At 45.5% G+C, this 21,742-nt stretch overlaps 2 protein-coding genes across 2 annotated transcripts in view; both read left to right on the top strand.

The window, feature by feature from the left end:
* The first annotated feature begins 693 nt into the window (after positions 1-693).
* On the top strand, positions 694-7,470 carry C13H9orf153 (chromosome 13 C9orf153 homolog). The gene is made up of 5 exons (XM_021180384.1): positions 694-765; positions 1,233-1,414; positions 3,280-3,378; positions 3,942-4,437; positions 5,160-7,470. Exons 3-5 carry the CDS (start codon positions 3,307-3,309, stop codon positions 5,399-5,401), a joined length of 810 nt encoding a protein of 269 aa, XP_021036043.1. The 5' UTR covers positions 694-765; positions 1,233-1,414; positions 3,280-3,306; the 3' UTR covers positions 5,402-7,470.
* Positions 7,471-16,222: 8,752 nt separating this feature from the next.
* The window catches only part of Golm1 (golgi membrane protein 1), a 42,686-nt gene continuing 37,166 nt past the window's right edge, over positions 16,223-21,742 (top strand). The window contains exon 1 of the mRNA XM_021179883.2: positions 16,223-16,292. The gene's annotated coding sequence lies outside the window, so the exon portion shown is untranslated. The remainder of the gene's footprint in view (positions 16,293-21,742) is intronic.

Here is a 21,742-nt window from a genome sequence, read left to right as displayed (position 1 = left end):
CACTTCTCCAACAGCCAGTAAACAAAGTTTGTGGCAGACAAGAAAACCCAGATACCGCTCATACACAAGGTTAGGTGAAAAAAAAAAATCAAACCTTCTCAGGGATATGTGTAGCCATGAAAGAGGGAGACCTTTAGATAATGACCTGGAAGATCTTCAGACTGAATTATCAGAGTAAAACCGAAGTGTAACCACAGCATGTACTGCACACTGTCCTCTGCAGAAGCAAGGGAAACTGACAGAAGAACAGTTGTCGTGCAGGCCAATGGTTCCCTGGGGAGGGTTTCATTGACACAGCTTAGGAGAGGAGTTTATACTGGCACGTAGCACAGGGACTCGCAATACACTCAGATCATAGCGGGTTATTACAGTGATGCTGCCAATGGAGAGACCAGAACAGGGCTATACAACTCACTCCCCCAACTGTTCACACTGCAAAAGCACCTCAAAGCTCCAGGGTCTCCTTTGCATGTTGACAGCAAGAGCTGGGGTAAAGTCTACAGTGAGGAAGTGTAATGTCTCAGTCTCACATCTGCAATTAGATGCTCGTAGAAGAAGTGCTTTTCCACCTTTCACTCTCTACCAAACCCAACCCCGCCCTTACTGTCAAACAGTCACTTCTGTGACCTGAAGGATTTCCAAATGTCACAATGAACAGTGACTTCGTTACTTGGCCTCCACTAAAGCACTATCATACTTCAGTTGGGCCTGGGACCTACCAGGGGAATGACACTCAGGCTGGGACTTCAGAGACTATTGACAAAGGTGAACTGTGGGAATCCAAGTGGTAGTGCAGGGATAGACATTGTCATGAGGCATTGTGATAGAAGGGTGACAGTGGTAGCCAGGCTGCACTTGTCGGAGGCATGAGAAAGAGGCAAGAACTCAAAGCTACATGGTGACACGTGGCGGTGTTTGGGTCATTCCCTCCATAGGGATGAGGACACACTGCCTCTTCTGAGGCTGCGTGAAGAAAGCAGAATCCAGCCACCATGACTGAGGCTTTACTTTGTCACCACCACCAGCCCTCTGCCTTAGCTCCTCAGCTCCCTGGGCCTCCTCCATCCTTTCCATACCTGTTCCTACAGATACTTAGGCATGACTTTGGTCCACTCCCATTGCCTGGGGTCCTCCTTGCCCCATATCCATCATGCAGGTTGCCTAGCCTAACGACCAGAGAGGCTGCAAAGGGAAGAGAGTGACACAGTAGAGCTTCCTTTTGTGTTTTCCAGAGCTAGAGTTCGTGAGCAAGCTACCTCCTTTGAACCATGATGGAATACGATTTGTGACAGATGAAAAGAAGTGTAAGGTCAAACTGGGTTCCAACCTACGCTGCAGGAACGAACTCTCCCTGCCACGGCAGGCCTGGCAATATTAAGGACACCACCCATCCAACCAAGAAGTCCCTAAGCAGGTACAATCCCTGGGGACCACCCATGGAGCTTGGCATCCCAATATTAAGCAGATTGATTCCATATTCACCCTCTCTCCTCCTCTTCCACCTTCTTTTCTCTCCATCCTCCTACTTTTCTTGAAATGGGTTTACTATGTACCCCAGGATAGCCTGTACCTTTCTGTCTGTGCTTTCCAAATGCCCAATTACCCATGACAGACTTAATTAGCTAACTTACTTATTTGCATCACAGAGATTGAATTTAAGACCTCGTGCATGCTAGGCACAGGCATGTGCTTTATCATGGAGCCATACCCCCAGATCTACATAAATCCTACAGCATGAAATTTTACCATTTCTGATTCACCCTGTTCTCTCCTACCCTGCCTGCCTGCCCCAGAAACATTTTCTCTTCCTTTTCTTCTCCATGCCCTGCCTCAAGTTTCAGAACGTCAGAAACTTTCATAGGCACACCACATGATTGTAGATGGCACACAGGCCCAAGCCTGCACCCCAGCCCATTGATTCTAGGCTTGTCTTAAAGCCCTTTAGCCAGTTGCCAGTCCTTCTTCACTGCATGCATTTTCTCTCCTATAGAAACTACATCACTGGCTTTATCTCCTATGCAGATAAACTCATATTGTGCAATTAACATTAGGGTTTAGTTTCTAAATTTCATCAGTATGTTTCTCTCTATGTCAGAGTGTTCCTTCAGCATGGAGTTAGAGCCTATCTCAGAACCTGCAGGCTCCCCAACTCCGGACAGCCAGTAACACAAGCCTTTCCATGCTTCTTGTGTCTACTGACTCTTTACTGTCAAGTCTGTCTGTATTTATCACTATGTGATAATCTCCCCAAATATAGGGTTTGGCAGGGTGATATTCCCTCTGTTTGGACTCAGCTTGGATGGTTCTAGTCATCTGGAGGCAGGTCTGAGGCTAAGTTAACCAAATCAACTTTCTTACGTGTTTACTGGTTGGTGCAGGCTTTGGTCCCACCTGGACTCTCATGAAGAAAAACCATCTCTGTACGGAGGCACAGGCTTTTGAAAATGTGGAGAAAAGCCCAGAAAGCCCCACAGGACCCAGACAACACCATTTACATTATGTCACTCAAACTGGGCCACTGGTTAGCAGTGGATGCCACACAGAAGACCCACTGGAGTCAGATGTGGGCGTATACTTAACTTATTGATGCAGGAACTGTGTGAATTCTGGGGCTGTTTCAATTCCACCCATGAAATGGTCAGAGCTTCTTCTTCTTCTTCTTCTTCTTTTTTTGTTATTGTTGTTATGAGCTTTTTTTTTTCTCCTAAATGAATACTTTCTGTGGGTAAGGAGGCAAATGAGTCTTTTCCTTAGGTGAAGGATAATCAATCAAAACATTAGGCAAGAAAATAAAGCAGAGCATGCAGTATGCTTTGGGCTAAGATTAAAGCCTAGCGTATATTTCCTATGAGTATTTGGAGTGCTAAGACAAAGATGGCTACTTGAAACGTGATTGACTCCACTAACATAGACCAGTAAGAAAACAAACGAGGGCTGGTGAGATGGCTCAGTGGGTAAGAGCACCTGACTGCTCTTCCGAAGGTCTGGAGTTCAAATCCCAGCAACCACATGGTGGCTCACAACCATCCGTAACGAGATCTGACTCCCTCTTCTGGAGTGTCTGAAGACAGCTACAGTGTACTTACATATAATAAATAAATAAATAAATCTTTAAAAGAAAGAAAACAAACGAAGCATAAAATCGTACAACTTTAAAGTGTCACATCTACCACATCCACAATATGTTGCTAAGCGACAGACACCGCAGCACAACTTCTCCTGTCACTCTGCCTGACCTTTAACCTTTGATTTTGACCTTCTCCTTTGTTCCATTTTCAGGGGTGTGGGGAATCAGATCTTAGCACAATGTCCTCCTCCAGACGGAACACTGGGAGGGCACGTGACAGCAGGGGATCGCTGACTCCCCACCGATGTTTGGTAAGCATTTAGAAGCTATGATACCACACGCAGACAACTTACATTAAAGAACCACATGAGATCAAATCATGAATGCACACAGTTGTGCCTGGGCATTGCCTGGGGCACCAGAGCTTCATTTCAGTGACTTCATTTAAAAGCAGGAACACCTTTTATGTGTGTGGGTGCCCTGTCTTATGGGCGCCAAGTGTGTGCTTGGTGCCTACAGAGGCCAGAAGAGGGCGTCAGATGCCCTGGAACTGGAGTTACAGATGGTTGTGAGCCACCATGTGGGTGCTATGAATCAAACCTAGGTCTTCTGTTAAGAGCAGCTGGTGCTCTTAACCACTGAGCCACCTCTCCAGCCCAACAACTTATTTCTTTAGCAATGGCCTTAAAGGATGTGTCTTAAATCTGTCTTTTGGATGATGAACCTGCCATTCTGCTTCCTGCTCTCTATGCTCCGCTACTGATGCGGTTTACTGAGAGAACGACACCTTGCAAAGAGGAATGCTTCTGTTGAGATAGATTATCGCGTGTTCATTGATCTCATGACTTCCATTCCTTCTCTCCCCCCCGCCCAGCTGTCAGATTTATATACATCTCTTCAGAATTTTAATAATGAGAACAAGAAATCTAATCTCCAAAAAGTCTGTGGCACATCATTTAAGGAAGCTCAGGAAACCCTTGAGAAAACCCTGAATGTCTCACCATTAGGCAGCTCTGAGACTGTGAGTGGCAATGAGCGCCTCCCTGTGGTCATACAGACTGCGGTTAAGAAAAAGGAGCAGAGGTCACCGTCCATGTCAGATCTACTTCACCAAAGTCTGTTAATGGGTTACATTGCCCCATTGGATCAGGTATACAGCTCCCAGCAGAGACTGGCCCAGGCCGGTATCCCTCCTCCTATACTCGACTTTCCTTATGGTTTAAGAGACGAAGTGCCCGTAGTCGCTCCAACACACCACTTCAGGAAAAGGATTCAAAGCACCACATTCCGGAAACTTCTCTTGTCTTCCGTTACCCCGGGCAGGCTGTTCTTCGAAGAAAAATCAGTAAGCCCTGTCTGCTCAGAGCCAGGTAATAAAAGAAGCTCACCTGGTGGGGGGTGGGGTGGGGTGGGGTACAAACCTCACTGAGAATGTAGGCAGATTTCCAGAGAAGACTGTGTGAAGCACAGTCTAGGGTTTGCAGCTAATGCTGTTGCTGCCTATGATGGCAATGAAATCAAGGAAAGCATTTTTAAATTTCCATCCTGTGAATGGTATATACCTGTCCCAGGGGCTGAGGTAGGAGGGCCATTAGTTCAAAGCTAACATGGGCAATTTAGCCTGTGCAATTTATCTAGACCAAACCTGAGAGAGGGAGGGAAGAAGGGAGGGAGACAGAGACAGAGAGATTCAGAGAGACACAGAGACACAGAGATGAGCAGGAGGGAGTTAGTCATGATAGAACACTTATCTAGCATGTTCATGGTCTTGAGTTCAACCCTGAGAACCACAAAAGAATAAAATATGAGAATCCAGGGCCAAGACTCACATCCATTATCTGAGAGGTGACTGTGGGCCATTCTGAGAGCGGCTCCTCAGAGCCCTGGACTTGAACGGCACCTGTTGTACACACTGTTGTGTTCCTTGTGTAGTCTCTGACATTCCACAGAAACTCTAGTTAAAAACAAACAAACAAATAAATAAAACAACAGACAAACACAACAGGACTGAATGAGCCTCAGCTCACTGGAAATGCATTCTGCCTATGGAGTGTGCTATTGTGTGACTCTTTCAAAACATGATTCTTTGTAGGAAAGCAGTTCCTGGACCTGGCAGACCTCCAGTGGAGGTATTTCAAGGGGCTTGCGACATGGGGGAAAATGCCCAGGATGTTTTCTTTCATGGACATAGAGTTCAACAGTGAGAAGAGATTCATAGAGAGCCGAGACATGCCTGGCTTTATCTTCCCGCCTCTAGTTCGTAAGACACTGGTGGTTTATCCCCAGGTCGAGTACGATGATTTGGGCCACTATTCTGTTAAGTGGGAAGCCTAGTCTACTGAAAGATTCTAGATGTGGATAGCTGCACTTGGGAACCCAGAGTCAATACAAGAAACAGAAAAGCATGCTATCCACTTTCCTATGCGATCCACTTTCCTATGCAATATCTGTGCAAAGCCTACATTAAAATGATTGTGTGGAGGAAAATTTCCAATGGATCTGCTAATGTTACCCTGGTTCACACGTGCGATGCCCATCTGAACAGCAGGTGAAGGGACCATTTGGTGGATACACAAAAATAGCTCTCAATCAAAAAATGGATCTTTACAACGGTTTCTTTCTTTCTTCCTTTGTTTGTTTGTTTCCTTCTTTTTTCTTTCTTTCTTCGTTTCTTTCTTTTGCCATCAATAAGAAATTTACTTATTTAAGAAAAAAATCCAAATGCTGGCATTGTCCAGAAAATGTCAGCAGGTTATAAAGTTGAACTGTTGAAATGTGTTCACTGAAACATTTTGCTTGTACTAATGCTTTAAATCTTGCATTTATATTAAATTCACACACAAAGGAGCGTGAAGACACTGCCAATACCTGATTCTGTCCCCTATGTTTCCACTCGCAATCATATACTTAGGTACCTTTGACCCCATGGAAAAAATATCTAACATTCCGAACCACTGATAACAGGAAGAAGAGAGGAAAAAAAAATCCTTTTGAGAATGAAATGTTTCCCCTCATAGTGGACTCTTAAGCACGTTCTCCATGTATGCGGCGTGCTAGCTGGATATCTTTTGGCATAACTGTTACATGTTTGGCACGGATAGCATTCAGGCTAGTATCTTCAAAACGGCCAACCAGATAGGACTCACTTGCCTCCTACAAACACCAGTAGCTGCATTCTGGAAGCACAGATCTGTTTTGAATTCCTGAGCAATTTTTCGCACCAGGCGCTGAAAGGGGAGCTTGCGAATCCGAAGTTCAGTGGACTTCTGACAGCCTCTGATTTCACGGAATGCACCTTACCTAAGCTCTGAACCGATGAGGTTTCTTCACGCCGCACTCAACCCCCCAGTAGACGGCGCACTCTTGCGAGCGGCTTTTGTAGCCAGTTATTTCCGGTGGGTTTGCATGCTCACTTTGTGTGAGCCATGGTATGGCCACCTCCTTATTTAGCCCCCTTCTCCTTATCTGGAGAGCGGCAACCGAGAGGCAACGCTGATGTTAGAATGGCGACGGCTGTGAACACTATAAAATTTTCTTGCCTACCCAAGTTTTCAAGCTGAAGCCCCGGTATTCTACACCTCCCACAGTTAAATACATGGTAATTCCATCACCATAAAAAAAGAATTGAACGACACACTAAGAGAAGAATTTAAGATGAATATAGAGATCAATTTGAAAACTATCAGTTACTCAAAGTTAGGAAGGACAGAGCAACCATAAAATGAGAACAGGATGACCCGAAAAAAGAACAAATTGGATATCTTAAAAGTAAAAGTTAAATAATTAAAATAGTAATAATAATCCCCACTTTAAGCCCCCCAAATCTTGGTCATTCTGAAGAGACCTGCTAATGACTGAGAAGGCTGTACTGGCAAGCTTCTAGCTGTTGATACATAATAAAGGAACTATGAAAGATCTGGCTGGTATAGTAAATAGATAAAGCACAAGACAACAAAATAGAAAGGAAGTGATTTAACTCAGCATCAAACATTTTGTTATATAATATGAAGAAAAGAGATGGAAGAGAGTGCTTAGTGGCAGAGAACTTATCTATACTGGACAAGGCACCTGGTTCAATCCCCAGGAGTGAAAAAGAAAAAAATAACAAAGTTGCACAATTGTACAGAAATGATGAAACACATGAGGACTCTTATCATGTTACTAGTAAGAATTTAGAAATTAATACCACCCCTGGCAGCAGTGTAGCCAAACTGCAGAGCATTCAACAGTAAAGGAGACAGAATCTTCCAAAGAAGGGCCAGTTTCACTCAAACACATCAGTGGGCAGTGGAGCTTAATAAGCATGAAACACGGGAAGGCAAAGGCCTCACACAAAAAGATGGAGGGAAGCCAATGTTCAAACTCCCTTCAAAGAGCTAGAGGTCAAATAAATGCATTTAAATATATGAGAACCTTACAGTGCTTACTGTCTTCAATCAAACAAAACGAGTTCTAGTAAAGCGAGGTCAGTGAGAAGAACCCAGGAGAAATGCCAGCAACACAGCAGAGCCGGTTAAGTAGCTGACAGAGCTACATGACTTTTGTACGTAGTGTCACCACACATTAGGACATAACCCAGGATTTAATTTTAGAATGTGATTAAGCTAAGAATGGTAGCACATGCCTGCATACCCAGTGTTCAAGACCACAGGAAGAAAATAAGCGTGGGGACCAATTAAGATGCATAGTAGGACTGCATTTTTTTTTAAAAGAGAGAATGGCAGCATATGGCTGTAATACCAAAACTTGGGAGGCAGAGGCTGCCAGATTTCTTGAGTTCTAGGCCAGCCAGAGCAACACAGTGAGACCCTGTGTCAGTAGTACCAATGACAGCACAAAGGGCTCTACATAAGTGTGATTACTATTCCCACAATGCTCTCCTTCCTCCCTCCCTCCCTCCCTCCCTCCTTCCCTTCCTCCTTCCCTCCCTCCCTTCCTTTTTTAACATAGGTGCTGTGGATTGAGTTCAAGTACTCATGTTTGCATGGGAATCACTTACTGACTGGGTCACACCTGCAGCCCCATTTCTTGCTATTTTATTACCAAAATGTTAAAGATACATAAAAGTCAATGTGACGGTCTATATATGCTTGGCCCAGGGAGTGGCACTATTTGGAGGTGTGGCCTTGTTGGAGTAGGTGTGTTACTGTGGGCATGGGCTTTAATACCCTTGTCCTAGCTGTCTGGAAGTCAATCTTCCACTAGCAGCCTTCAGAAAAAGATGTAGAACTCTGAGCTCCTCCTGCACCATGCCTGCTTGGATGCTGTCATGTTTCCACCTTGATGATAATGGGCTAAACCTCTGAATCTGTAAGCCAGCCCCAATTAAATGCTGTCCCTTTATAAGACTTGCCTTGGTCATGGTGTCTGTTCACAGCAGTAAAACCCTAAGACATCAACAAAATTGTATAGTGCAAATATTCATAAAATGACAAAAAATTGCATGATATAAAAGCAACATCAATTTTAAGTTATTAAAGTTTTAGCCCATTGTGGCCAGTTAGTGGTGATGCTTGCCTTTAATCTTAGCACTCAGGAGTCAGAGACAGGTGGATCTCTGTGAGTTTTCAAGGCCATCCTGATCTACAGAGCAGTTCCAGGACAGCCAAGGCTCCTGAGAAACCCTGTCTCGAAAAAAATAATTTTTTAAAAGTCCATCATTTCATCTACATTTTGCTGTGTCTGCTGACATATTTTAATGCAATTTTGCCCCTCATATCTAAAAATATGTATTTGCATCTCAGATAAACGTGGACACATTCTTTTTTTTTTTTAATGTGAATACAAAGTTTAATGGTACAAAAAGAAAATTACAGCTTGCAATTCTAATATCAAGTATTTGCCCCTGAATCCCAATTTTTTTTAATTAGGTATTTTCCTCATTTACATTTCCAATGCTATCCCAAAAGTCCCCCATACCCACCCACCCCCACTCCCCTACCCACCCACTCCCCGGGAACATTCTTTTATTAGCACAATAAAATTATTCACCAAGAAAAAGTGATAATGATTCTTCGGCCCCGTCTTTGTATCTGTGTTGGACTTCTGTTGCTGTGACAAAAACCTAAGAGCAAACATCTAACGGAAGAAGAATGTATTGGCACATGGTTTTACAATCTTCATTCTGTGTTGGTTCGGTGGCTTTATTGCATGGGCTGTGGCATGGAAGAATACTGATGTGTTTTATAAAACCAAGGCTATGTATTATAGAGTGTGGTATGGTGCAGTGAGAGGGGAGGGGGTACTTTAGCCAGCCCGTGCTGAGGCATTCCTCCCCGAGATACCAGCCATACAAAGGGTCTAGCCTAGATTAGAGTTTATTTGAGGGCATGGGAAGGAAAATTTAGAAGAGAGTAGAGGCAGAAAGAGAGAGGGAGAGAAAGAAAGAAAGAGATCAGCCAGAAACACATGGAGAGAGAAGGGGAGGAGGAAGAAGGGGAGAGAGGGAGAAAGGGGTCAGCGAGAGAAAAGGGGCAGAGAGTCAGAGAGTTAGAAAAAGTCAGAGAGAGAGAGGCCAAACAGTCCCTTTTAGAGCAAGCCAGGCCTACCTGACTGTTGCTAGGTAACTGTTGGGCAGAGGATAGAAGGACTGCCAACATTCCTCCATTTTGGTTTAATTCAAAAAACGGGGAAACTAGAAACAGGTGGTGGTGCGGCAGAAATAGGGTCATTGTGATCTTTAGTTGCTTCCTTCTGACTTTGGGATGAAGTGTCTTTGGGAAAACTAAGACTATGGGGATGGGTATGTGGGTGTTGGTCCAGTCTTAGGAGAGTTGATTGTCTCCTTGCTGTCCTGGGTCTGTAGGACCATCTGTGGGCAGGACGGAGCAGGTCAAGAAGAGATGTCTGTGTTTGTGAGAATAAACTGGAACATCTTTTGCTTCTCTGGAGCTGTCCTGGATGTAGATTTTGAGTAAATGCCTGGACTTGGCAAGGTGCTGAAACACACACACACACACACACACACACACACACACACACAATAAAAGTTATGTAGGTTTGAAAGAAAAACTTTTCTTAAATGTACATTTGAAACTGTTAGGTCTTGGTGGGTGGGGTGAGGAGAGTCCCCAAACCAGGGAACAGGGGAGGAATCCCACCCTCTGGAATAAATAGCAAGTGTGAAATTAGGCAGGCGTACGTATCCAGATGGAGTCTGTTTGGTCCATGAGATGTAGATCTCGGTGCATTTCCTAGAGCTTATAAGTTTATAGAAGTGATAAGCTTGCTAACAGCATGAACAGTCTTAAAGGTGAGATTAAGGAAGGAAAAAAAAAAAAAACCCTTTAATGGAGCAGAAGGAGCCAGAGGGGCTGTTTTTCTTCTGTCTAGGAAACTGAATAAATATAAATTTAGCAAACTGAGAAACATTTTAAAGTTTACATTTAAAAGACAATCAAAGGAAACTTAAAAGTTCTGATGACCATGTGACTATGATAGCCAAGCATATGGTTTAGCATGAGAAACTCCTTAAGTCTATGGTTAGAAGATAACTGAAGGAAACTTAAAATTTGAACTTGTGATTATAAAAGTGGATCGTATCGTGAAATGTTTTATTAGGCTAGGCTGATTTATAAGAACTCTATTGATTAATGTTAGGACAGTGGCATAACAAGGGGAAAAAAATAGGAAGCATTTAGTCATTGGAAACTGAGTTTAGTTAAGGAAGCAGCAGAAGGCCGTGTGTTCAAAAGGTCACATCTGAACTTGTGTCTCCTTTATCATGAAGCCTGTGGGCAAGACAAACCTGCCTGTCTTTGATAAGAGATCTGGTAATCTTAACTAGTTAATGAATTGACCAATGAGCTAATATAGTGGTAGATTACCTTGGGGTAAGAAGCTAGTGGTCGGTTTTCTAGCTGTAAAGCTGCAGCTAGCTTAGCTGTCAATGTAGTCAGAAAGCTTGGAAGAATATATTATAATCTAGATGCCATATATTAATTAAAATGACAGAGATTGGTCAATAGTCCACTACCTAGACAATTCTCCCAGGTCCCTGTGGTCTCCATCACAACTCAGGCAGAGTCAGTCTGGCCTTCAGGCCCAGAAGATGAGAGGCTTTTTCCTGTAGAGGAGGAATGAGGCAGAAATGATTCACCTCGTCTTAGGAAATATGAGACATGTAACCATCCAGGTGTCCTCTATTTGTCCAGAGTTTAGACAGAGCCCTGGCAATGGGCAAGACTATGAAGCAGTGATTCCCAATGGTTTTCATACCACAATCCAGGTTGAGTCCTGTCGCTGTGTCCATATCATCTCAGAGACCTTGGTGGAGGGGTCACTGTTAGAATTTGGGAGTCTCTGCCTGTCACAATAAGTTTAAGCATTTAACGTTATATTTAACAGATTTCTGACAAGATGGAGAGCTAGTGTCTATTAAGCATATCTGAGTTAGATATCTGTGCTTGTTTTTTTTTTTTTTGGTTTTTTGAGACAGGGTTTCTCTGTGTAGCCCTGGCTGTCCTGGCACTCACTTTGTAGACGCCCGGCTTTGTGCTTGTTTTTAATTACTTGTTCTTCAATGTATTAGCAAACAAAGAGGTTACATTATAACTTAATGACAGTAGCAAAAACAAGGCTAAATATATCTTTAAGGTGTAAGACTCCCCGGAGCCTTAGCTTACAGGGGGCCCCCTGAGTGAACCACGTGGAGCTGTGATTGATGCAAAAAGCAAGAGGAATTTATTGTTCCAGTGCACTGGGGGTCGTCCCAGAACCAAAGGAGAGGTGGCCACCCACAGTGCCTGTATATGGTTTCCAGAGGCAGAATAGAGCATCAGCAACTAGGCACAATATGATTGGTGGAACAGTGCACCCTTTAAACTGATTGGTCTTTAGGGAATGAGGTGACAAGGACTTCCCTTGTCTGAAGGTGGGCAATGGTCCATCCTGCCCTGCGGAAAGTGTCCTCACCCGCAGGTCGGTTCCAACCCTGTGGTCTGGGAAATGTTAATTAGCCTCTCCCTTCCAGAGGGACAAGGGTTTCATGACCTTCCCAAAGTTCCTGAGCTGACCTTTTCAAAAGCAGTGGTCTTTAACCTTTTTACTGTTGTAAATCTTTAATATCAAAAGCAAGTCTTAGGTTAGAGAGTCATAGTGTAAGACTCAGGCAAGCCTTAGCTTACTGGGGATTCCCTGAGTGAACCACACAGAGCCAGGAATTGATGCAAAAAGCAAGAGGAATTTATTGTTCCAATGTGTTGGGGTCGTCCTACACTTGAAGGTGAGAGAGAACAACCCCGTGAAGGACATTTGGAGAGTATTTATAAAGTTTTCAGAGCAGCAGCCACTAGGCACAATGTGGTTGGCAGAGCAGTGTAACTTTTTTTTTTTTTTAATGATTTTAATCCATTTTTGCTTTGTAAGAAAGCAGTGTAACTTTTAAACTGATTGGTTTTTAGGGAATGAGGTGGCAAGGACTTCCCTTGTCTGTAGGTGACCAATGGTCGCAGAATGTGACCAATGGTTAGTCCACCCCCTCAGTGGTCTGAGGAATGTAATTAAGCCCCTCCCTTCTGGAGGGGAGGGGTGCCTAAGTGCTCCATGACCTTTCTCTTCCAGGAGGGGAAGGGACTGGTGGAGTTTTCTAAATGCCCTGAGCTGACCTCTTCACTAGTCAGTGGTAGGGAGTAATTCTGGAGTATCCAGGGAGGCTAACAGAAGCACAGGAGTCCGAATGATGACAATACCCTCCTCTCCACAAAAGGCAGAGCTATGGAAGCAGGCTTAGACGATACTATGTTGCAGACCCAATATGGAATATGTGCAGCCATTACAAGGTCAGAAGGCTGGGCCATACTCCTCCCCAACGCCCTTGGTTGAATAGCTTGATGGCTGGTGGGGGAGGAAAAGTCAGTTTTCTTTCAAAGTCTTACTTGGAGAAACAATGTTAGCAAGCTCCCTCACAGGTGGATGGGTGCCACCAACATAGTTCAGCACTGAAAGTCTTACCCTGGTGTGGACTCTGACATTCCCATAGCTGCACAACAGTGGAGTGCCCCTCTCCGCTGACTTTCTTCAGCCTATATGTTCTAGCATCTTCTGAGACCACGTTCAGCTTGGGCAGAGTTACAACCAAAGTAAGGGGCATATAGGAAGGCATGAGGTAATGTTAATCAGTTGGTGCTGTCAAGTACTCACAGCTGCCCTCGTGAAGATGTAATGGCCTCTCTGCTCTGAGGATGGTGTTCTATGTCTGCCCCTTCCTCCAGCTCCTACAGTCTTTCCACCCACCCCTCCACAGCATCCCTTGAACCTCAGTTGGGCTGATACAGTTAGACGGTGATTTCTTCCTGATGCTTGGACCATTGTGGTACAGCACCAGTATAGCCAGCATCCTCAGCAAATATAAACATCTGCGGTGGTAACCCCTGAAGGGGGTGGCTGATGGCAGCTACTTCTGTGTGAGCAGGTGTCATCACGAGGCCATTTGATAGGTGCAATGTATGTGTTTAACAATAGCAGTAGCTTTCTCACCAGGGCTATGTTTTTGTGTGTGTGTGAGGAACAATGCTTCTCACCTCATAATAAGAGTGTGGAGATGAAGATTATTGAAATCCAAGCAGTTTATTTTGCTGACTTGCAGTTGGAAGTCAGCCTTGAGTGGCAGGCCCACTGATTGAGTGCAGAACTACCTTACAAACTAACAAGCAAGGCACCCTGCTTTGTGAATAATAATAATAAAGGCACAATCTTACAGGTTATCCTGGTTTCCTATCCCGTGTCTTTTACTCAACAAACCCCACAGGGATTCATCTCTACCCTTCCACCCCATTTTATTTTATTTTATTTTAAAGATTTTTTAAATATTTATTTATTTATTTATTTATTATATGTAAGTACACTGTAGCTGTCTTCAGACACTCCAGAAGAGAGCATCAGATTTTGTTACGGATGGTTGTAAACCACCATGTGGTTGCTGGGATTTGAACTCAGGACCTTTGGAAGAGCAGTTGGCAGTCTTAACTGCTGAGCCATCTCACCAGCCCTATTTTAAAGATTTATTCATTTATTTATTTTATGTATATGAGTACACTGTCGCTGTCTTCAGACACAACCAGAACAGGCATCAGATCCCATTACAGATGGTTGTGAGCCACCATGTGGTTGCTGGGAATTGAACTCAGGACCTCTGGAAGAGCAGTTAGTGCTCTCTTAACCACTGAGCTATCTCCACAGTCCCTTTCACCCCATTTTAAACCTTTCAGAGGAGCTGGAGAGTTAGCTAGTGGTTAAGAGCACTGACTGCTCTTCCAAAGGTCCTGAGTTCAATTCCCAGAAACCACATGGTGGCTCACAACATTCGTAATGAGCTCTGACGCCCTCTTCTGGTGCTGTCTGAAGATAGCTACAGTGTACTTAGATCTTTTTAAAATAAATAAACCTTCCAGAGGTATGGCATTGCAAGCTTAGCAGGAATCTATTTTCTGTTCAATTGTCTCTGGACTTAAGCTGCCTCAAGGCAGCTTTCAAAATGAAGCATCAGACTCCTTCTTGTAACTTCTAGCCAGTGGGAAAGTTGCTGGAGGCACCCAGAACAATCTGTGCACTATTGTACGAGGTCTTGCCTGAAATACTGACGGCATGGCACACAGAGTCCCCAGCCTAGCCCGAGGTGACAATCCTCCTTCGGCAGCCTTCATTGTGCCTTCTAGCAGTACAAAAACAAGTTGGGGGACTTCCATTCGATTTCTCCATGTCCCGTAATCATACTGTGCAGTGCTCAATAACAGGGTCTTAAAGTTTGGTTCTGGCATGCAGTCAACAGCACTGATATTTATCCATATGGTTTCAGTGGCCAAGAACCCCTCAGGAGAGCACTCTGGGAAACTGATTCTGATTTAATAACCTCAAGGCTTCAGACACTTCCTCCACCGGTGCAGGTCTGGGTGTTTTCTAATTATAAACCACTGGGTAGGAGTGTCCTTAACAACTTCCCTCTGCTCTGAGAGTCTAGAAAAGCTTGTCTTAGTCACCGATCTTTTTTCTTTTTTCGAGACAGGGTTTCTCTGTAGCCCTGGCTGTCCTGGAACTCACTCTGTAGACCAGGCTGGCCTCGAACTCAGAAATCCGCCTGCCTCTGCCTCCCAAGTGCTGGGATTAAAGACGTGCACCACCACGCCTGGCTGTCACCGATCTTTTGCTGTGAGGAGATACCATGACCAAGGCAATTTGTAGAAGAAAGAATGTAATTGGGGGCTCATTTAGTTTCAGAGGGTCAGTTCATGACCATCATGGTGGGGACCATGTCAGTAGGCAGGATTTGTTGGAGCTGTAGATTTTACATCTTATCCACAACCACAAGGCAGAGGGCTGGGAAGACTAGACCTGGCTTGGCTTGGGTTTGTAAAACCTCAAAGCCCGCCCCAGTGACACACACACACACCTACCCCAACAAGGCCACGCCTCCTAGTCCTTCTTAAGCAGTTCATTAACCAGGAAGCAGACATTCAAATGTATCAGGTAATGGGGTGGGGGTGGGGCATTCTAAGCCAAACAACCACAAGTTGTCTCTTCGGAAAACAAAAGAGAGAACATTTTTCATTTTAGCGTTGGGATTGCAGGTATGATTCCAGTCACTGCTCAAGTGTTTATTGTTTATTCAAGAAATGCTCAGGGTAGAACAGGTTTCCTTACCTAGAGAGGAAAATTAGGACGCCTTGAAAGAGAGATTCTTCTACAACCCTAGCCATGCATTAAGAAAGGGAGACTTAGAAGGGCCTGAGCAAGCTGGGCCGGAGTGAGAAAGAAACAAAACAAAACAAAACAAAAACAAAAAAAACCAAAAAACAAAAAAAAAAGAGGGAGGCTTGAAACGTGTGATCGACACCAGTGTTCAGGGTCAGAATTTAGGACCGTGCATGGCAATAACCAATGATTGGTAAATACCGTCAGAGTTAAGAACTCGGAGGTAGAGGTCGGAAAGGCTCCTTGAGTTCGAGACCAGCCTGTTCCATACAGCGAGCTCCAGACCTGCCTGGGTTTTATAGTGAGAGCTGTCCCGAAAGACAAAATCCTGCTTCACCGCAAGCAACCTCAGGGGTCACCATTGGCAGCGTGGCGGGCAGGGAAGACTGCGGGGCGGAGAGCAGGAGGAGGAGGGCGGCGCCGAGGGGCCGGGGCCAGGGCTGCGGCTCCGCCGGAAGTGCCCGCCCGCCCGCTCGCCTGGGGCGTCCTCGGCGGAGACCGCGCGGACGAGCGGACGGAGCGCCTCGCTGCCCCGCAGGTGAGCTCTCCCGTGGGATGCAGCGCGGCCACCGCCCGCGCCTCTGCTCCCGCTCCTCGCTTCTCGGCCGCCGCCTCCTCCCCTCGCCTCCCCAGCTTCTCCGTCTCTCCCTTCCTCGTCCTCACTCTTTCCCTCTCCTCCGACTGTCTTCCCTCTCGTCCTCTCCTCCCTTTCTTTTCTCCTCCTCCTGCCCTCGTCCCGCCCCCGCAGACCCTGCAAAGTGGCCCCCGAGTCTCCCGGGTCCAGGGTCGGTCGCCAGCCACCGGCAGCTGCAGCCGGCTTTCTAGGATGCTTCTTGCCTGGGTGGAACACCCCAACAACTTTTGCTCTGTTCTGGGAGCGGTCGCTGGGATTTTGATACTCTTTTCTGCACTGTATTTAAAACCGTTAAAGGTTACTCTAAGGATGTAAAACAAGATCGGGAAACAGTCCCAGTTTTGAGGAGTTCTTCCTAGCAATTTACTAATAGTGAGGTCGGGAAAGTCTGTGTGTGGGCTAGCCGTTTCCCGCTATCATCTCAACGTGTGCTAATAACGTTTTTTTTTCTTTTTTGACTTTCAAGGCTTGAGGCTTTCTTTGTCTGGTTAGGGGTCTCAGGGCCTTACTTTTTTTTTTTTTTTCCACATACCTAGGAACATTCGTTCTTCAGGAGCGGGAGTGACGTGCACACCAGTTTGCTGAGCCGTTTAGCGCAGTGCAATGGCTGAGCGTGTATGAATGGCCATCGCTTGGGTCGCTTGGACAGTTTAGTTGTACTATTTCCGAAGGTGAGGGCTGGAGGCCTGGGAAGCCACAAGCCTTGTCACTGGGCGTCCCAGCTATCGTTAGTCATCTTAGAGAAGCATTCAACCAAGTCCCAGCTACTGGCAAGAGTCCTTTTCCTTTGCAAAGAGAAAACCGTAGTCAGTATGAAGACCCTCGTCAGGCACACGCTCCTGAAAGTGTTACTGGACAGTAAATGGAATTCTTAGGAAATGTTAAGAAAATATGTTGGGGTTTTAGGCACCAGTTCTGTCTCTTAAGGGACGATTATTACATTCAGCACATTTTTTTGCACATTTGTACAATTTTACACATCGAAATGAATGAGTTTTGTACAAAAAAAATGAAAGAAATGTTGTTTCCATGGGATCCTGGGGCGGGGGGGGGGAGGTGGAGGGTTGGGGTATGATACACTGTGACATTATTTTTATTTTTTGGCTGTTAAACCTTGAAATCCATCTGCTTTTTAATTACTGGTGACAAGCCTGGCTACTGGTGGGGGTTGGGAAGGATTCCCATTTGTTTGCTTTCAGGGTTAGGGCACAAAGAGCAGCGAGCTCTTTGTGTTTCCCCGCCACTTCCAGCAGGGAGGGCCTGCCTGTGTCCTGTGAAAGAACCCGAAGTAGTAGAGACGGAACCTGGGAATTGGCCTCTGTGAGGCAGTTGGAGGACAGAGAGAGGGAGCTTGCAGGAAGCCTGGGCCTGGAGAGCAGCCCTGGAAGTCCTGGGATGGTGAGGGGAAGGGAGCAGGGCTTTGGTCTTTTCATGCTTGCCTTTTTCTTTCTTTCTTTATTTTTTTTTTTTTCCTTTAAAAAAAATTTTTTTAAAGGTTCGTTTAAGACCTGGCATGAAAAATGCCATCCCATAATTTCATTTTTAAAGCATTTCTAGGTTGGGAAAAGAAAACAATAGAGACAGGCAGAATGGTTCTAACCTGCTGTTACTTTACTCCTGGGCCTGGGTGCGGGGTGTTCACACCCCTGCACTCTGAAGTAGCCAGGTGAGATGCTCTGACCTGTGAAACTGTGACCCCAGCTGGGGAGAGGGGACAGAAGCCCCGGAGTGTCTGGCCAGCTGAACCAGTGATGTCCAGGTTCACTGCAAGACAGAAAGCCCTAGGGTCACGGAGGCATCACGTGTTTGCATGTCATACGTGCATAGTACGTGTATACACACACACAGGCTTTAGCTTTAACCTTAGAAACTGCAAGAGGTATTGAACACTTTAAAGATCCACTGACAGTTTCACACCTCTGAACATTCTCAAGGGATCCTAGGCAGTTTTGCTTTCCAGGTTTTTGAAGTTATTGGTGGAATCACTCGGGGGAGACTGGGCTTGAAGTTTTAGGGTGTTTCCTGATCCCTTCTCGTGGTGCTTTGTGAGGTGCTGGCCTCTGAGAGACTGGTCAGTCACAGACACAGTGGCGTAGCTGCAGTCTGCTCTTTCCATCCTTTCTTTGGTCATTCCTTTCATTCCCAAAGCCTGCGTCCCCCTCTGCGTGTTAGTACCCTCTATGCATGTACGGGCTGGTTTTGGGTGTCAACTTGACACAGGCTGGAGTTATCACAGAGAAAGGAGCTTCAGTTGGGGAGATGCCTCCACAAGATCCAGTTGTGAGGCATTTTCTCAATTAGTGATCAAGGGGGAAAGGCCCCTTGTGGGTGGGACCATCTCTGGGCTGGTAGTCTTGGGTTCTATAAGAGAGCAGGCTGAGCAAGCCAGGGGAAACAAGCCAGTAAAGAATATCCCTCCATGGCCTCTGCATCAGCTCCTGATTCCTGACCTGCTTGAGTTCCAGTCCTGACTTCCTTGGTGATGAACAGCAGTATGGAAGTGTAAGCTGAATAAACCCTTTCCTCCCCAACTTGCTTCTTGGTCATGATGTTTGTGCAGGAATAGAAACCCTAAGACAATTCGGATAACATGCATGGTAATTCTGAGGACTTTTTACATTAGCTGTGGAGTCAGAGAAGGGAAGGACATGCCTCAGACCTCCCTCTCTCTCCCTCTCTCTCTCTCTCTCTTCTTTCTTTCTTTTTTATTTTTTTAAAGATTTATTTATTTTATGTATATGAGTACCAGAAAAGGGCATTAATTCCAGTATAGATGGTTGTGAGCCACCATGTGGTTGCTGGGAATTGAACTCAGGACCTCTGGAAGAGCAGTCAGTGCTCTTAACGGCTGAACCATCTCTCCAGCCTCCTCAGATCTTTCTCTTAATTTGGGGCGCATTTCCTGTCTGGTCTGCTTGTATCACATGTGGTTTTTGCTTAGGGCGGCTTGTGCCTTGCCCATCCTACTTTTTGTGTTGCTTGTGCAGGTTTCATGTGGACCCTCCACAAACGTTTCCAGGAACAGGCTTGCTGTTCCTCATAAGGTTTCCTGTACATCTGCCTGTGTACTGTACTGTTCGTGGGCCAACCAGATAGTGGGACCAGTGATACTGGCCAACCTCCCACCCCCTTAGGCACACCAGTGATTTTCTGAGAGAGGCCATTCGGACTTTAGCTTCCACTTGTATTAATACTGTCAGGATTTTATGGCCTTATAATACACTTAGTGGCAAGCAAATGATGTCTGGATGCTTCTCGTGCACTGTATGTAAATTTAACATCATGCTCATGAAGGGCCTGGCTCCCTGAGGCTGGATGACAGTGTTTTTCTTGCCTGGCTCAGTGCAGCATCTCCCATACCCTCTGGGATGCAGGTGCCCAAACGAGACAGCTGGTCCTCTGCTTTTTTTTTTTTTTTTTTTTTTTTTTACATCTGATCCCCACAAGGCCAGTCTACAAAGTGAGTTCCAGGACAGCCAGGGCTATACAGAGAAACCCTGTCTTGAAAAATCAGAACAAAAATGGACCCTCTCAGTTACTGAACAATGATGGCACAATTTCTCTGTCTCTCTGGGGTGGAGACCTTTCTCAACTACCTGGTTCTTTGGGTGGCAGTGTCTAGCAGAGGCAGCCTTGGTGTGAAGGGGACCAGCTTTTCTACCTCATGATGCACACGTAGTACGATGGCCGTAGGAAACACAGAAGCTGTAAGATGCTGTGGGATGTGGCTTCCAGGCTGCCGGAGTTGCAGACTTTCTTACGTTGTATATGTTGTCACCATTTTGCTTTTATATTAAAAACATGTATGTAATCAAGGGAAAATGACATTAGAAAAATTGGGCAGGGGACCATACTACATCATATAACTTATCTGTGACCTTGTTTTTTTGCATTTTCCATTTATAATATAGGAAAATATATTCATGCACTGGATGTTTTAAAGTTGTTGTTTTGTTTTTTGTTTTGTTTTTTTTTCCAGCAAAACCAGAAACATTCTCTATGGCTACTCAGTAACTTTTCACCCTATAGTTCATACACTGATGATTTCCCCCCTAGGTTAACACTGACTGACTCCTGCTAGTAATTGGTAAACTTGGCCAGATGATTCTGGTCCATGCAGTACTGGCCAGGGCTGGAGTCCCTGAGGAATTTGACTTGGGAGTCAGAGGCTTCAAGATGCCTCACTGACTGTTACCAGTTTTTAAAATTGTTGCCTTGCTGATTTCTTGCAGGGACAGGATTTTATTACTAGTCAAATAATTGATTTGTCTGGTTTTCCTGACAGCAGCAGAACTGGGGATCTGGTGTTTCTTGTCTCCTCCTCCTGATGCTGGTTGAGACAGCAGACAGGTTACTAGGTTACTAGGTTATTCCCTACCCTCACCTCCTCACCCCCAACACCCCACCCCCCCCCCCCCCCCCCCCCCCCCCCCCCACCCCCGCCCCGCCGCTGCCACCTTCCTGCAGGTCCTGCAGAGACAGGGCTGCTCAGGATTCATTCTGATGAACCTATTAGCCTTGCCTGCATATGTGCAGAGTCTGATCAAGACAGAGACGAGCCTTAGAGTACACAGCTGCTTTAAACAGAGCCATGTCACGTTTTTCGTCTCTTCTTCAAGTAGTGAACACAAAGCCTGCACACGCAGGACAGACAGTCGTAGCTAGGGTTGGGAGGACGATCTGTTCTGTTCAGAGGAGCTGTGGTGGTAACTCGGGAAGAAAGCCAGACGGCCACAAAACAGCTAGGAAAATGAACCAGACCTTAATTCCCAAATGGCAGGGAAATAGAAATATCCCCCAAAGCTAAATGGGCCACTTTCTCTGGTGGCTAACCAGATTCCACGCTGATCCTGTCTAGAGGGAGCTAACAGGAACAGGTGTGGCCTCCAGCCTTCTTTAACGTCTCTGGGTTCCATGTCTGCTTGTCATGGCCAGAGTCCTGGAATCTCATGGGTTTGCCTTGAGTCAGAAAATTTACATTTTCAGCAATTCTAATGCTGTGACCACACTGAAGAACGGTTAACCTGGGTCGGGAGAGATGGCTCAGCGGTTAAGAGTATTTGTTGCTTTTGCAGAGGGCCTGGGTTTGGTTCTCAGCACTGCATGTTGGCTCACAACCACCCTTAACTCCAGTTCCAGGGGATCTGATGCCCTCTCTGACCTCTGAGGGTACCAGGCATGCACACAGGTTTTTGTTTTTGTTTTTTGTCTTTTTCTAAATAGCACAGGCTCCTTGGAGGACTCAGCATTAGCACTTGTGGGTGTTATGAGCAGCATAGGCTCCTTGGAGGACTCAGCATTAGCACTTGTGGGTGTTATGAGCAGCACAGGCTCCTTGGAGGACTCAGCATTAG

Source organism: Mus caroli, chromosome 13 (assembly GCF_900094665.2).
Source record: "Mus caroli chromosome 13, CAROLI_EIJ_v1.1, whole genome shotgun sequence".
Taxonomy (NCBI): Eukaryota; Metazoa; Chordata; class Mammalia; order Rodentia; family Muridae; genus Mus; species Mus caroli.
The sequence above is the reverse complement of the archived record's forward strand: the minus strand, read 5'-3'. Positions and strand labels throughout refer to the sequence as shown.